The 15,095-nt window shown below is 41.6% G+C and overlaps 1 protein-coding gene across 1 annotated transcript in view; it reads left to right on the top strand.

Moving 5' to 3' along the window:
• Positions 1-941: 941 nt before the first annotated feature.
• The window catches only part of LOC121560990 (thrombospondin type-1 domain-containing protein 7A-like), a 62,944-nt gene continuing 48,790 nt past the window's right edge, over positions 942-15,095 (top strand). Inside the window, exons 1-4 of the mRNA XM_045208348.1 lie at positions 942-945; positions 1,699-2,530; positions 7,976-8,230; positions 9,008-9,189. Of these exons, the coding sequence (XP_045064283.1) occupies positions 942-945; positions 1,699-2,530; positions 7,976-8,230; positions 9,008-9,189 (1,273 nt within the window). The remainder of the gene's footprint in view (positions 946-1,698; positions 2,531-7,975; positions 8,231-9,007; positions 9,190-15,095) is intronic.

The following is a 15,095-nucleotide window of genomic DNA, read 5'->3' as shown; positions in this document are numbered from 1 at the left end:
TATTGCTATTATAAACTGGTTACCAACGTAATTAGAGCAGTGTTTTGTCATACCCGTGGTATACCACGGCTTTCAGCCAATCAGCATTCAGGGCTCGAACCACCCAGTTTGTAATTTATAGTATACTATACAGACCGTTGATGTTGATAACTGTTGACATACCAAATGTTAGTTCTGTACTTCATTCTTTCATCAAGCACAACGCCATGACTCAGACCAACATGGATGACCTTATCCTACAATGATTTGTGATTAAAGAGCTGTTTCACGTTTTTAACAGCATTCAATGAGAGGATGTCAGTTTGGCTTCCATGACATGTAGCTACAGCTCCAAAATGAATGTGTTTCATGTCATACTGTCTTCATCATGGTGTGCCAATACCCTAATCACTGCTAAAATCCCACCGCTCACACCATGTGTTGAACAAAACTTCAAAGGAAGCTCCTTTTGTTATTGGTGAAATCATTTTGCTACGGTTACATTTACTCAGGCAAACAGCATATAGGGATAAGCCTTGGGAATGCTCCAGATAGTTTACCCCCTGCCTCTTTTGTGCCGAAAACCCCAGACACCCCATTTCAAAAGGCTATTAAATAAACCCCAATCTGATCGGTAGCCAACGGATGTCCAGACATCCCCTGAATCACAACTATATATGATACATGTGTAGTCTGACAGCAGGGCATTGATCTAGTGTTGATATAGGGGGAAATAAAACAGCCATGTGTGATGTGCTTTGAGGCTTCTGTGGACATGCTTGACACGCTGATTGAAGCCAGTTCCTACCAGCAAGATCAGCAGCTGAGAGAGGAGATGAGTCCACTAATAGGCTGTCATCTGAGGCATTTGCGTCTGATAATTGCAGGAAATGTTTCAGCCTGTTTCATCCAGACTAGTGTCCTTTGTCATCCACAGGGGGGCAATCGGTTCATGGGGCATCATGGGTAAACACAAGGCACCCTCACCCGGATACCACTCAGCCTGAGGCCACGCTCTAACACAATCAATTGGCTGTAGATGGAAGGGGTTGGTGTGAGGTGAAGCTGTCCATTAGTCTCCTCTTCTTTCTCGGTTGTTCTGTGCTATCACTAGCCTGTGGATAACAGTGTCAGAGCACAACATGGTCACGGATTAGGTTGAGCTGAATGACTCAATGAACAACACTGCTATTAAGCCGCAGCTTTTTTAGTGTGATGAGGTTTGGTGTGGGGCTAAAAGCCAGAGAAAGCTCTCGTGTTACGGCTGCAATGGAGACTTCATTCAGAGTAATAACGTGGAGCTGAAAGGGGAGCTATAGTCGAATAGCTGATGTACTAATCTTTTAGTGCATGAATTGTAAATGTGCTGTATGTCTCTGTCGGCGGGTATGAAGGCGTGGTCGGGGTTCTTTATGACATTATTGGTCTCCATCGATCCGTCCACTGCGCCTGCGGATGTGGGTTAATTCTACGTCCTGGTTTGCTTTTTCCAAATGATCCATAAACTACCGCCCCAGAACCCTACCACTGTACCACTAAATTCCCTCATCACCAAGTACATTAATGCAATTTGATCAAGTAAGCCCTAAAATAATCAATTTGCCATCAATTGATATACTGTATAGTGTACACTATATCCACTTTACCATTTGATGTTAAAATTCCTAATTCTTGCCTATTTCAATGTTATTTTAACCCTGTCTGTGTTGTGTTCCCAAGGGCCATGGGGCAGATGCATGGGCAGTGACTGTGGCCCAGGAGGCAGCCAGAGTCGGGCTGTGTGGTGTGCCCATGTGGACGGCTGGACCACCCTCCACACTAACTGTGACCAGTCCCAGCGGCCTTCCAACCAGCAGAACTGCTTCCGTGTGTGTGACTGGCACAAGGACCTTTACGACTGGCAACTGGGTGCCTGGAACCAGTGTGTGTCCGTGTCAGCAAGGACCTTTGGGGGCATGCGGCCATACGTATGCAATGGGGGTGAGGAGGGCATTCAGACTCGGGAGGTGGGCTGCATACTAAAGTCTGACGAGTCTCCCGGAGAGGACACCATCTGTGAGTACTTTGAGCCCAAGCCTCGACTAGAGCAGGCCTGCCTCATCCCCTGCCCTCAGGACTGTGTAGTGTCTGAGTTCACCCCCTGGACGTCCTGCTCAAAAACCTGTGGAACCGGCCTAAAGAACCGGGTGCGCAGTGTCCTGGTGCCTCCGCTCTTCGGGGGTTCCGCCTGCCCCAACCTGACCGAGTTCCAGACCTGTAAGCCAGGGCCTTGTAAGGGGCCTGAGGGGGTGTACAGCCTCAGGGTGGGGCCCTGGACGTCCTGTTCTCTCCCCATTTCCCGGCCGGTGCGGCAGGCCAAGCGTAGGAAGGGTAAAGGGGGGGCCAGGGAGAGGCCTGGGGTCAAAGACCCTGATACTAGGGAGCTGATCCAGAAGAAACGGACCAGGAACCGGCTCAACAGGCAGGAGAGTCCCTTCTGGGACATCCAGGTGGGATACCAGAGTCGCACGGTGTCCTGTGCACACAGGAACGGGAGCACGGTGGGACTCAGGTAAGTGGCTCAGCATCAGTATTTCAGGGTCTGGGGTAATGCTGTTGTCTTAGTTTGTGTCTGTGTGCTGGTTGTCCTTTAAAATTGTACTTTTACTCTAAATGGGCAAACCATGATATTTCATTGGTCATAGGAAACCATGTGTTTTTGTCCTTTCAGAACTGTAATTCTGTGAGTCATCATAGTGAGTTATCTCTTGGCTTGTCCTTAAATAACACTCAATCTTAAAATAGGCACAAACCTGCCACATATCTAAACAGGCCCTTGTAACAGGCCCCCTTGTTTTTATCTCCTTCAGAACTGTAAGCACAGTATTATGTTGTGATGTGATGTACTGTACTGATGTACAGTGGATGACAGGTAGGGGAATGGTTATTTGTCTCTGCTTTGCTGTCAAAGCAATGGAGCACTCCCACTTTCTGGTGTCTACTTTCAACTCTATATTCACTGGTGCTCATTCCATGTCAGGGATTGAATCGTAGCCAGCACTTTGTAAAGCACTTTGAAAAGTATTCTGTGATCTTCGACTGTAAAACAGCAGGATGAGTTGCACAATGCACATCATTGTATTGGTATTGTTACGTGTGAGGAAAGAGAAAAGCATTTCAAATCAAAAAGCTTGATTACTAAGAGTAATTTCAGTTCAACTTAAAAAAGTACAGTCATTTATTTTTAAATGCTGTTGGCCAAATACTTGATGATTCAGGTTCTTCACATACTGTATCTTATATGCAATATATAGTAGACAAGACTGCATGCGTGCCCTCCAAGTAAACTGACATTTCCTTGGGCCCTGTCTTGGCTTGAGGCTGTCCCTAACCCTGTCTTGCCTTGAAGCTCTTTATTTGGCGTTGAATGATGTCTTTGTTTTATGCTGAGTGACAGTAACTTCAAATGTCAGCATGGTACCTCTCATCTTAGAATCCATGAGGTCTTTCATCTCTAGCAAGGAGAGCTATGGTCTCCGTTATATAGCATTATATCCACATTATGTATGTGTCACATGCCACAGATTTGATCAATTATGTACTAAATACATTCATTAATGCGCTGTTGGTGCAAACTTCTCAGCAGTGGCTGGGATCAAATATTTCAAAAGAACCGTGAAAATAAATCTCATGCCCTTAGGAACGTAAATATTAATATTTTATTTGTTTATTTCTAGTTCTGAAATATTCATAATTGTTTTTGCCACTTCAGAAAAGTGGAACAAACTTCCCAGCAAACCAAAATAGTTTCTGTGGAAGTTCCCAGAACATTAGTTAGGTTGCGGCAATGTTCTCATAACGCAAAAACTGTCCAGTTGTGATGATGATTATACAATGTTTGTATAAAACATTTGCCTGATGTTGCAAGAATGTTCCCAGAACGTTGCTCTCATATTTTGTTGTGTTATTACATTACCTGGAAACCTAATGAGAACATTTGGGGGAATGTTCTGTGGTGGTTGTTACAGATGTTGTGCACAATATCTTAGTGAATGTTAAGAGAACATTCCAAGGATATTTTATTTAAAACATTAAAAAAAAAACATTTTGTTATCAAAAACATTCTTTGTATGTTTTTGGGATGTTATCATCCTAATGTTAGATAAAACCCTAACTAGAACTTAATGAGAATCTTCGCTAATGTTCTGAAAATGTTCCCGGTTTGCTGGGTTCTCTCTGAACAGATAGCCCAGTGAATCTAGGCAGTCGTCTTCCGAACATATTGCTGACTTCATTTCCCATTTTGTTTGATCATCATCTGTGATCATTGGGCCACAGCTTTCTCTTGACTCATTAGACTTTGCTATAGCCTGGTTGTAGAATAGTGTCTGGCTTCACATGTAATCATATGAAATCAGCATGCATGTGTAGGCTATTTACTGTAGGTTCCAGCTTGCATGGTGGCCTCTGAGGTTTCCATTTACCACCAGAAGCACTTCTAGAAAGTATAACTTTATATATTTTAGTTCAAATTTGAGTGTCCCAAATGGCACCATGCTTATGTTTCTCTTCACTGGCCTCATTGGCCTTACAACCATTCCACTCTGTTTTCTAAACTGTGTTTTCATCAAGGCGCTAAATAAGATTGTTAAAGGATTTCTCACAGGGTTTCACATTCCCTGACCCACATAGCACAGCCTGTTTTGTAGGCTTCAATTGTACAACATATTTCTTAGCCAAAGTCTTGTCTAATAATAATAATATGCCATTTAGCAGACGCTTTTATCCAAAGTGACTTACAGTCATGTGCGCATACATTTGTACGTATGGGTGGTCCCGGGGATCGAACCCACTACCCTGGCGTTACAAGCACCATGCTCTACCAATTAAGCTACAGAGGACCATGTTTGTGTTCAATGTGGATATTCTTCAAAAACCAAACTCTGTTTTGTGGAATTTCATGGAATTTCTTGTTGTTTGTTGTATAACCTTTAGTGGTTTAAAAATGAGAGTTTGAGGGTTTTTGAAATGTTAATACTCTCTTATTTCAAATGAAATTGTTTGTCTGTCCCTATTCTGTCTGATGGAGATACAAAAATAATGACTACTTTCAAGACTTCAAAACCCCCAAAACAATGCAGAATATAATAAAAAGTCGACACAACAAAAACATTAAATACTGAAAGGGATCGAGTTGCCGTGAAAAGGGTCAATGGACGCTTTAAGGCTTTTTAAGTATGTGTGAAGTTTCATCTGAGTCAGGAAGCGAGCCATTATCCTCACTGTGTCACAAAACCTTTGTTTTAATTCCTGAATGTTTTTCACTGAGAATTAACTCTATCAGCGTGCCTTGTTGGCAGCACAACTAATCTCGTTGTGACGTCACACCTGCAGGCCCACCACATCAAATAATTCAAGGGTATCTTGATCTGTGGAGACAGAGGGGTTAAAAACACAACTCAGACTCTTTTTCAAGCGTTTTCAAACCATTTCTAGCCGAAGTGTGAGAAGCTAGAGGTGAAGGTTGGCATTGGCGTCGTCTAAATGAGAGGTTTCTAAATGAAGCAGAGCTGTAATTAGCACTAAAAGCTCATCAGCTGCAACGCCTCAGGGGAAAGACGATGCACACTGCAGAGCGAGGAACAGAAAATGGTTGGCTTTAATTCCTAATAATTTGAAGGAGCTTAAAGAGGCAGCGTTTATTCATTAGCTCTAATTGCAAGTTGAATGATTAACAGAGTGATTGCTTTTGGTGATTGATCAGTTGTTGTTACCACTCTAATGCTTTTGAGGCACAACCCTTCAGAATTGATGTAGGTATGAACCTAGTATAAGTAACTTTATGTTTCGTATTGAATTACATGTACAAAACCCCTCTTTTTCATGGCCCTTCGAGCCGGATTTGAAACAGCAATCAAATTCACTACCTAAATGTGGGGGCTGTTGTACAAAACCCTTTACAACTTTTTTTATGCATGTTTATTAAGGTGTGATGACTGATGGTTTGAGTACTAGGGTTCAATGCCAGTCCGTTCCCTAAGGATTCTTGAGTACAGCTTATTACAACATGCTTAGTATAACGTAAATGCTACTATAGTACAAGTATTAGTTCAATATAGTACATGATAGTATTAGTATAATGTACTTACAGTGCATTCGAAAAGTATTCAGACCCCTTGACTTTTTCCACATTTTATAACGTTACAGCCTTATTCTAAAATGGATTCAATAGTTTTTTTCCCTCATCAATCTATACACAATACACCATTATGACATAGCAAAAACTGCTTTTTTGAAATATTTGCTAATTTATATAAGTATTCAGACCCTTTACTCAGTGTTTTGTTGAAGCACCTTTGGCAGCGATTACAGCCTCTAGTCTTCTTGGGTATGATGCTACAAGCTTGGCACACCTGTATTTCGGGAGTTTCTCCCATTCTTCTCTGCAGATCCTCTCAAGCTCTGTCAGGTTGGATGGGGAGCGTTGCTGCACAGCTATTTTCAGGTCTCTCCAGAGATGTTCTATCGGGTTCAAGTCCAGGCTCTGGCTGGGCCACTCAAGGACATTCAGAGACTTGTCCCGAAGCCACTCCTGTGTTGTCTTGGCTGTTGAAAGGTGAACCTTCGCCCCAGTCTGAGATCCTGAGTGCTCTGGAGCAGGTTTTTATCAAGGATCTCTCTGTACTTTGCTCCGTTCATCTTTCTCTCAATCCTGACTAGTCTCCCGGTCCCTGCCGCTGAAAAACATCCCCACAGCATGATTCTGCCACCACCATGCTTCATTCAGGCCAAAGAGTTCCATCTTGGTTTCATCAGACCAGAGAATCTTGTTTCTCATGGTCTGAAAGTCTTTAGGTGCCTTTTGGCAATCTCCAAGCGGGCTGTCATGTGCCTTTTACTGAGGAGTGGCTTCCGTCTGGCCACTCTACCATAAAGGCCTGATTAGTGGAGTGTTGCAGAGATGGTTGTCCTTCTGGAAGGTTCTCCCATCTCCAAAGAGGAAGTTTGGCGCTCTGTCAGAGTGACCACTGGGTTCTTGGTCACCTCCCTGACCAAGGCCCTTCTCCCCCGATTGCTCAGTTTGACCTTGCGGCCAGCTCTGGGAAGAGTCTTGGTGGTTCCAAACTTCTTCCATTTATTGATGGAGACCACTGTGTTCTTTGGGACCTTTAATGCTGCAGAATTATTTTGGTACCCTTCCCCAGATCTGTGCCTCGACACAATCCTGTCTCTGAGCTCTAAGGACAATTCCTTCGACCTCATGGCTTGGTTTTTGATCTGACATGCACTGTCAACTGTGGGACCTTATATAGACAGATGTGTGCCTTTCCAAATCATGTCCAATCAATTGAATTTATCACAGGTGGACTCCAATCAAGTTGTAGAAACATCTCAAGGATAATCAATGGAAACAGGATGCACCTGAGCTCAATTTCGAGTCTCATAGCGAAGGGTCTGAATACTTATGTAAATAAGGTATGTCTGTTTAAAATGTTTAATACATTTGCAAAAATATCTAAAAACCTGTTTTCGCTTTGTCATTATGGGGTATTGTGTGTAGAATGCTGAGGATTGTATTATATTTTATCCATTTTAGAAAAAGGCTGTAACGTAACAAAATGTGGAAAAAGTCAAGGGGTCTGAATACTTTCCGAAGGCACTGTACGTCCAGCTCATTGATGAATGACCCCTGGCTTCCCATTGTCTTCCGACAGGTGGTAGCGTCAATCCTACACAATGCTCTATCTGACGTAAGACAATGTGTGCTTCTTTGATGAATGATACACTGCAATAGACAGTACGAAAACCAACATTCCACAAATTCTACCTCAAAATGTACCTCGACTGACTTTGAAACCCACTGACCACTAATGCTTTGGTCTAGGACCACCAGCACACACAGGGCTCCCTCAGGACCAGCTTTCACATCCACTGTCTCAAATTGCAGGCAGACCGCAGACAGATCTCAGATTACTGACCTTGCCACTTCTGTTCTCACCTCTCCTCTGTGTTCCAGTCGGTGTCTACCCAGGGACCTCCCTCTGACGGTCCAGTCCTGCATCCTCGCTAAGGACTGTGAGCTGAGCGAGTGGGCAGACTGGGGCCCCTGCTCCAAGGCCTGTATAGACCCAGACCCTGAGTCCCCCCGGGGCCAACGCTCCAGGACCAGACGCATGCTCCAGTTCTCCGTGGGGGAGGGGGAGGACTGCCCGCCGCTGGAGGAGACAGAGCCATGTGACCCCCAGTGGGATGGAGTACCGCCCTGTGCCACGTGAGTGAGGATGTATGGCTGTATGTGTGGAAGTTATAGTTTTACACTAAATATATGGTGAGAAAGATACTGAACAATCATGAGAGGCCTAGAGCTTGAAAGTGGGTTAAATCAATGTTGTATTAGTGGAATTTAAAATTACGTAATGTCGTGTCCAAATGTAATGTATTACACAGTAGGATCAGTGTGTCTAAAGATACTACTGTACATAGTTCAGGAACCTGATAGCCCTCCAGGAAATGTTCAACCAATTGGAACCACTTAGTGCACTAACATCCCAAAGTCTACTGGATTCTCACTGACAGAGGTGATACATTCCTCCTGTTGATTTCCCATTAGCTACTTCACCTAGCTAATTTGCTCTCCTGGGTGACCCTTAGGAGTTTGTTTGTGTGGGCCTGTGTGTGTGGTGGAGGAGAGAGCATATGGAGAAAGATTGGTGCCGTAACATAGCCTTTGAAAATGGATTATTTTTAGAACTAAAATGTACCTTTTCATATTACTCATGTGTTACATGGATTGGAAGCAATTAGCCAAAAATGGAGCTGATAGCTATTGAAGTTGAAATGGAACGATAAGGATTAGTGTAATTCAAGTTTGGCAGCTGCAGCTGCAGCCTCAGATGCAGGTTGAACAGATCAACACACAAGTCACAAATGTGTTTTTATAGCACAGACATGTCAGGGATTTGATTAGCTAAAGAAACCTCAGTCAGATTACAAATGTGTTTTGACAGCATAACACCCACACACCCATCTCTGTCTGTCACCGTCACAGTTACACATGGAGGACTACAGAGTGGAGCGACTGTAGAGTGGACTCGTTGCTAAGCCAACAGGACCGTCGGCGTAGCAACCAGACCGGCCTGTGTGGTGGAGGGCTCCAGAATCGAGAGGTGTACTGTGTCCAGGCCAACGCCGAACTGCTGACCTACCTCAACAACCTCAAAGACAAAGATGGTAATGAGGCTTTTCTATATATAACACTTTTCTATAACAAAGTCTTTCCTATATGTAAGGGACAAATCGAAATGTACTGGGGGGAGGGGCTGGTCCAACTCAAGGTGTCATAAAAAAAATATCCCCAACGTAAAAAATATTTTCACATGACCCTCACCTTGTGCATTAAAATAAATGGAACACCCTCCCCCCTCATAGAATGAACTCAAAATAATGTTTACGACCACAAATAACAATAACTTTAGCGACCCTGTATTTATAAACGTGTATATCGACTTCAGCATACTTTTGTTTCACAGTCGATGGGCCAGGTTGGGGTTCACCGACCATCCCAGACGAGCTCACTCTCCCTGCCTGTTTCATTAACACTACAATCAGAACCGGCTGCAGACAATGATCAGCTAGGGGGAAATCAGATTTTCAACATTTTGATGCCATATCTATAATTATATAAAATATTGTATATGCAACGAGTTTTCCACCAACAGCTTTCTGTGCCAATGAACCATACAACCAATAAACAAAGCATACCAACATTGGGCACTTCGATATCATGGTTTGTGTTTTCAACACCACAATAAATAGACTATGTCAATCTCGACAAACAGAAAATGCATCCCTCCCTACCGTGTAGGCTTACCCAGTATCAAAGGCTTGGCTTGACAATCTCTGAATGTCATAAAACTTTTTGGTGTTTTGCAATAGATGTCTCTTTCCATTCATCAATTGGCCGCTGCACAGTTTGGATTGATTGATTGATTTTATTTGTCAGTAAAAATCTCCAATTTGGACTCCAGACCAAAGGACACATTTCCACCGATCTAATGTCCATTGCTCGTGTTTCTTGGCCCAAGCAGGTCTCTTCTTCTTATTGGAGTCCTTTAGTAGTGGTTTCTTTGCAGCAATTCGACCATGAAGGCCTGATTCACACAGTCCCCTCTGAACAGTTGATGTTGAGATGTGTCTGTGACTTGAACTCTGTGAAGCATTTATCTGGGCTGCAATTTCTGAGGCTGGTAACTCTAATGAACTTATCCTCTGCAGCAGAGGTAACTCTGGGTCTTCCATTCCTGTGGCGGGCCTCATGAGAGCCAGTTTCATCATAGCGCTTGATGTTTTTTGCGACTGCAATTGAAGAAACTTTCAAAGTTCTTTAAATGTTCCGGATTGACTGACCTTCATGTCTCAAAGTAATGATGAACTGTCGTTTCTCTTTGCTTATTTGAGCTGTTCTTGCCATAATATGGACTTGGTCTTTTACCAAATAGGGCTATCTTATGTAGCCCCCCCCCCTACCTTGTCACAACACAACTGATTGGCTCAAATGCATTAAGAAGGAAATAAATTCCATAAATTAACTTTTAAGAAGGCACACCTGTTAATTGAAATGCATTCCAGGTGACTACCTCATGAAGCTGGTTGAGAGAATGCCAAGAGTGTGCAAAGCTGTCATCAAGGCAAAGGGTGGCTATTTGAAGAATCTCAAATATAAAATATATTTTGATTGGTTTAACACTTTTTCTGTTACTACATGATTCCGTATGTGTTATTTCATAGTTTTGATGTCTTCACTATTATTCTACAATGTAAAAAATAGTAAAAATATAGAAAAACCCTTGAATGAGTAGGTGTGGCCAAACTTCTGACTGGTAGTGTATATACACAAAGATTTAAAAAATAAGTTGGGGACTTATTTCCATTCTGGTCCCTATTTTTACATAAATTCATATACAATTACATAGATACAGACACATTACAGAGATAGATATGAAAAAAAGCTCAACCTCCAGATGAGTATGAGGGGGGAGTTTAAGTACAATTCTTACAAGCTTGTTTGGCTGGTAGCATATTCTTTAGATGTTTAGAGCTGCTGGTGAACCATCATGTGCAGGCATAATGAAAGTGACACGCGACTAGCGCACTAGCTAGGTTTCCATCTAATCGGCGACAGATTTTCATGACAATATTCTAAAATCTTAATAAAAACAATATGCCATTTCAGCGATTCCTTTAGGAAAATTTGGTGCCAGACAACATGACTGTGAAGATTTTAATTTACCAGACATTTGAGAAATTTACCAGTCATCCATATGCATTCAGATCCGACCTGGAGCAGGCAGCGCCATCAGTAAACGAGGGATATTGGCCAAATGAGCCACATTTACGTGTTCTTAAAAACAGCCTATAACAAATTACTAAAACACTTTTCCTTGTGTTTCAACATGTAGCATATGCAAAACTTGATAGACTATTTTTTTATTGGCTTTTAGGGCATTGCATGAATAGGCCTATAGGCTTAGGTGTCCACTGTATGATTTTAACATTTTAATAAATATATATATAGCCTATATAAAGGAAGAGAAGCTTAGGCCTAACCCCAGAGAGATAGAGAGAGATCGAGGTATGCCGGTGGCATGCTACGACACCGACATGCATTTCTTTATGTCAGATGGCTACTGCGTCTGCTATACAGATATAGACGTACAGAAGGAGGCTAATTCGTACATTTTCAGAATATTTTGTATAAAGATAAACATTATATTGTTAGAATATAGGAGTAACTCTGGTAGGCCTGAAACAGTCTTCCTCACCTCAAGTTCAACTGTCAGAGTCAGTTGGAGTGATGGGGCGCATTGCCTTCATATCATAGGTCTGCAGTAGCTAAAGCTTAATAATAGCCACACCATAACAAACCTTCACAAATGTTTCTACATTTTATTAGGGTAATATCAAAAGTAAGTCATTGTTTAAATGGAAAATATGAGCAGAAGAGCAAATGTAAATCAGGGGAAAAATGTGCTACACACAACCCTCCCCAAAGCAAAAAACTAGTTTGACAATCCTCCCCTATTTTGGACCACCCGACCCCAAAGTAAATTTAGATCTGTCCCTAACACTTTCTTATAACTTTCCTGTGTAAAACTGTCTCAATACCAAAAAAACTAATGCATATCTGATTGTGGTATGTTCATAAACCATCCAACCATCTCATGTGTAATAATCAACATCAAAGAAGACTATGCTATAACATGACAAATTTAGTCCCACGTCTGATATTGTTGCATGTCTCAAGTTTGTAAAGGTTGTACGAAACAGTCCCAAATCTTTCACAACAACAAAGACAAAATTGTCACATGTTGGCACACCAAATTATTTCAGCATCAGAGACATGTCATCCTGTTTGTTGTCTTGTGTCTAACAAATTCAGTAACACACATTGTCATGTACAGTATTCACAGTTCCATATCTTGTGTCCATTCCCACATTTCCTAACAACAGCAGAATCTGAATAACACCATTTATATCACGTTTTGTGCTATACAAATATCCTTATAGTGCATTACAGAATTACTGTAGCCATTACATAATTACCATAACACCTCTTGAACACTGCATACTGCAGCAAGAGTCAACAAGGGAAGTGGGGCTCCTTTCATAACATAACCTGCTTTGTGCATCGTCAACTGTCCTGGTGTGACTCTTAAGGCTTAGAAAAGTGAGAACATTCCGGCTTTGACACTCAGACCTGTCAAGCCCAGTTGAAGTCAATGCTGCACTGGTAATTATATTAGCAAAGATTCTAAGACTAAGCACCACCAGTGGAGATGGTGTGAGAAAAACAAAAAGCATTTCCATTACGCAGGAAGCACAATTAGCTATTATATCAGGAGATGTTCCTGTCGTTGGAACGGTAATTGTTGGTGGAGTGATAATTGTATTCTGACAATATGTTTAGTGCACAGGAGAAAGTGCTAACTTGAGCATAAAGGGGGCAATCTGCAGTTCAAACAACAACAAAGTGTACACCCCGCCACTGATTTGGTAAACAGCTGAGGGATGGGGCTGGAGAAATGTAACCACTTTCAAATTCATAGACATAGCTATTGATGCAAGGATACCATAGCTTTAGTTTCAACCATGTTTTGAGTCTACACAGTGTTTGTTTACAATTACGGTGTCTACACACATTGGAGTAAAACAAGTTTATATTTTGGATTCTGATGGGGTTAAACAGTTGAACTAAGCTCATGAGAAATGTATAAGTTATATTCTTTCTTTGGATCAATGTGTATATATAATTAATTTAAACGTTTTTAAAAATGATGTAGCAATCGCTGATTGCCCCTTTAAGTATGATTAAGATAGATTTATCTCTCCTGTTGTGACCGATGCACCACAGGGCACAAACACACACACAAACTATGTGTGTCCTATCATGCACAGTACACACAGCAGTGACATCTACAGTGCCCAACATTTTGTTGGGTTACAAAGTGGGATTAAAATGGATTTAATTGTCATTTTTTTGTCAGCTATCTCCACAAAATACTCTAATGTCAAAGTGGAAGAAAAAGTATATATATTTTTTTAATGTAATGGAAAATAAAGCTCTAATATGTCTTGATTAGATAAGTATTCAATCCCCTGAGTCAATACATGGTAGAATCACCTTTGGCAGTGATTGCAGCTGTGAGTCTTTCTGAGTAAGTAGCTAAGAGCTTTGCACACCCGGATTGTACAATATTTGCACATTATTCTAAAAAAAATATTAGAGCTCTGTCAAGTTGGTTGTTGATCATTGCTATACAGCCATTTTTAAGTGTTGCCATAGATTTTCAAGCCAATTTAAGTCAAAACTGTAACTAGGCCACTCAGGAACATTCAATGTTGTCTTGGTAAGCAACTCCAGTGTATATTTGGCCTTGTGTTTAAGTGAATTGCCCAGCTGATAGGTGACTTTGTCTCCCAGTGTCTGTTGGACAGCAGACTGAACAAAGGATTTTGCCTGTGCTTAGCTCTATTCCGTTTTCTTTTTATCCCAACAAAACTGCCTAGTCTTTGCCATTGCCAAGCATGCCCATAACATGATGCAGCCACCACCATGTTTGAAAATATGAAGAGTGGTACCCAGTGATGTGTTGTGTTGGATTTGCCCCAAACATAACGCTTTGTATTCAGGACAAAAAGTTATTACTTTAATGCCTTATTGCAAACAGGATGCAGGTTTTGGAATATTTGTGTTCTGTACAGGCTTCCTTCTTTTCACTCTGTCATTTATGTTAGTATTGTGGAGTAACTACAATGTTGTTCATTCATCCTCAGTTATCTCCTATCACAGCCATTAAACTCTTTAACTGTTTTAAAATCACCATTGGCCTCATGGTGAAATCCCTAAGTGGTTTCCTTCTTCGCCGGCAACTGAGTTTTGTAAGGGTGCCTGCATCTTTGTAGTGACTGGGTGTATTGATACATCATCCAAAGTGTAATTAATAACTGCTCCATGCTCAAAGGGATATTCAATGTCTACTTTTTTTTACCCATCTACCAATAGGTGCCCTTCTTTGCGAACCATTGGAAAACCTCCCTGGTCTTTGTGGTTGAATCTGTGCTTGAAATTCACTGCTCGACTGAGGGACCTTACAGATAATTGTATGTGTGGGGTACAGAGATGAAATAGTCATTCAAAAATCATGCTAAGCACTATTATCACAGTCCATGCAACTTTTTATGTGACTTGTTAATCAAACTTTTACTCCTGAACTTATTTAGGCTTGCCGTAAACAAAAGGGTTGGATACTTATTGCCACAAGACATTACAGCTTTTCATTTTTAATTAATATACTAACATTTCTAAAAACATAATTCCACTTTGACATTATGGGGTATTGTGTGCCACAATATCTCAATTTAATCTATTTTAAATTCAGTCTTTCACACAACAAAATTAGTGTGCAGTTAAAGATTGACTGACATTAAAGGACAATGTTTTTGTTGAAATGCATGTGTATGTTTGTGTTCCCACGTGTGTCTGTGTGTGTGTGTGTGCGTTGTGAGTGTGCATGTGCATGCGTTCCCATGTGTGTCTGTCTGAGTGTGTGTGAGTGCGTGTGTGTGGGAGTTAGACA

The sequence above is a fragment of the Coregonus clupeaformis genome, chromosome 28, assembly GCF_020615455.1.
Source record: "Coregonus clupeaformis isolate EN_2021a chromosome 28, ASM2061545v1, whole genome shotgun sequence".
Lineage (NCBI taxonomy): Eukaryota > Metazoa > Chordata > Actinopteri > Salmoniformes > Salmonidae > Coregonus > Coregonus clupeaformis.
The sequence above is the reverse complement of the archived record's forward strand: the minus strand, read 5'-3'. Positions and strand labels throughout refer to the sequence as shown.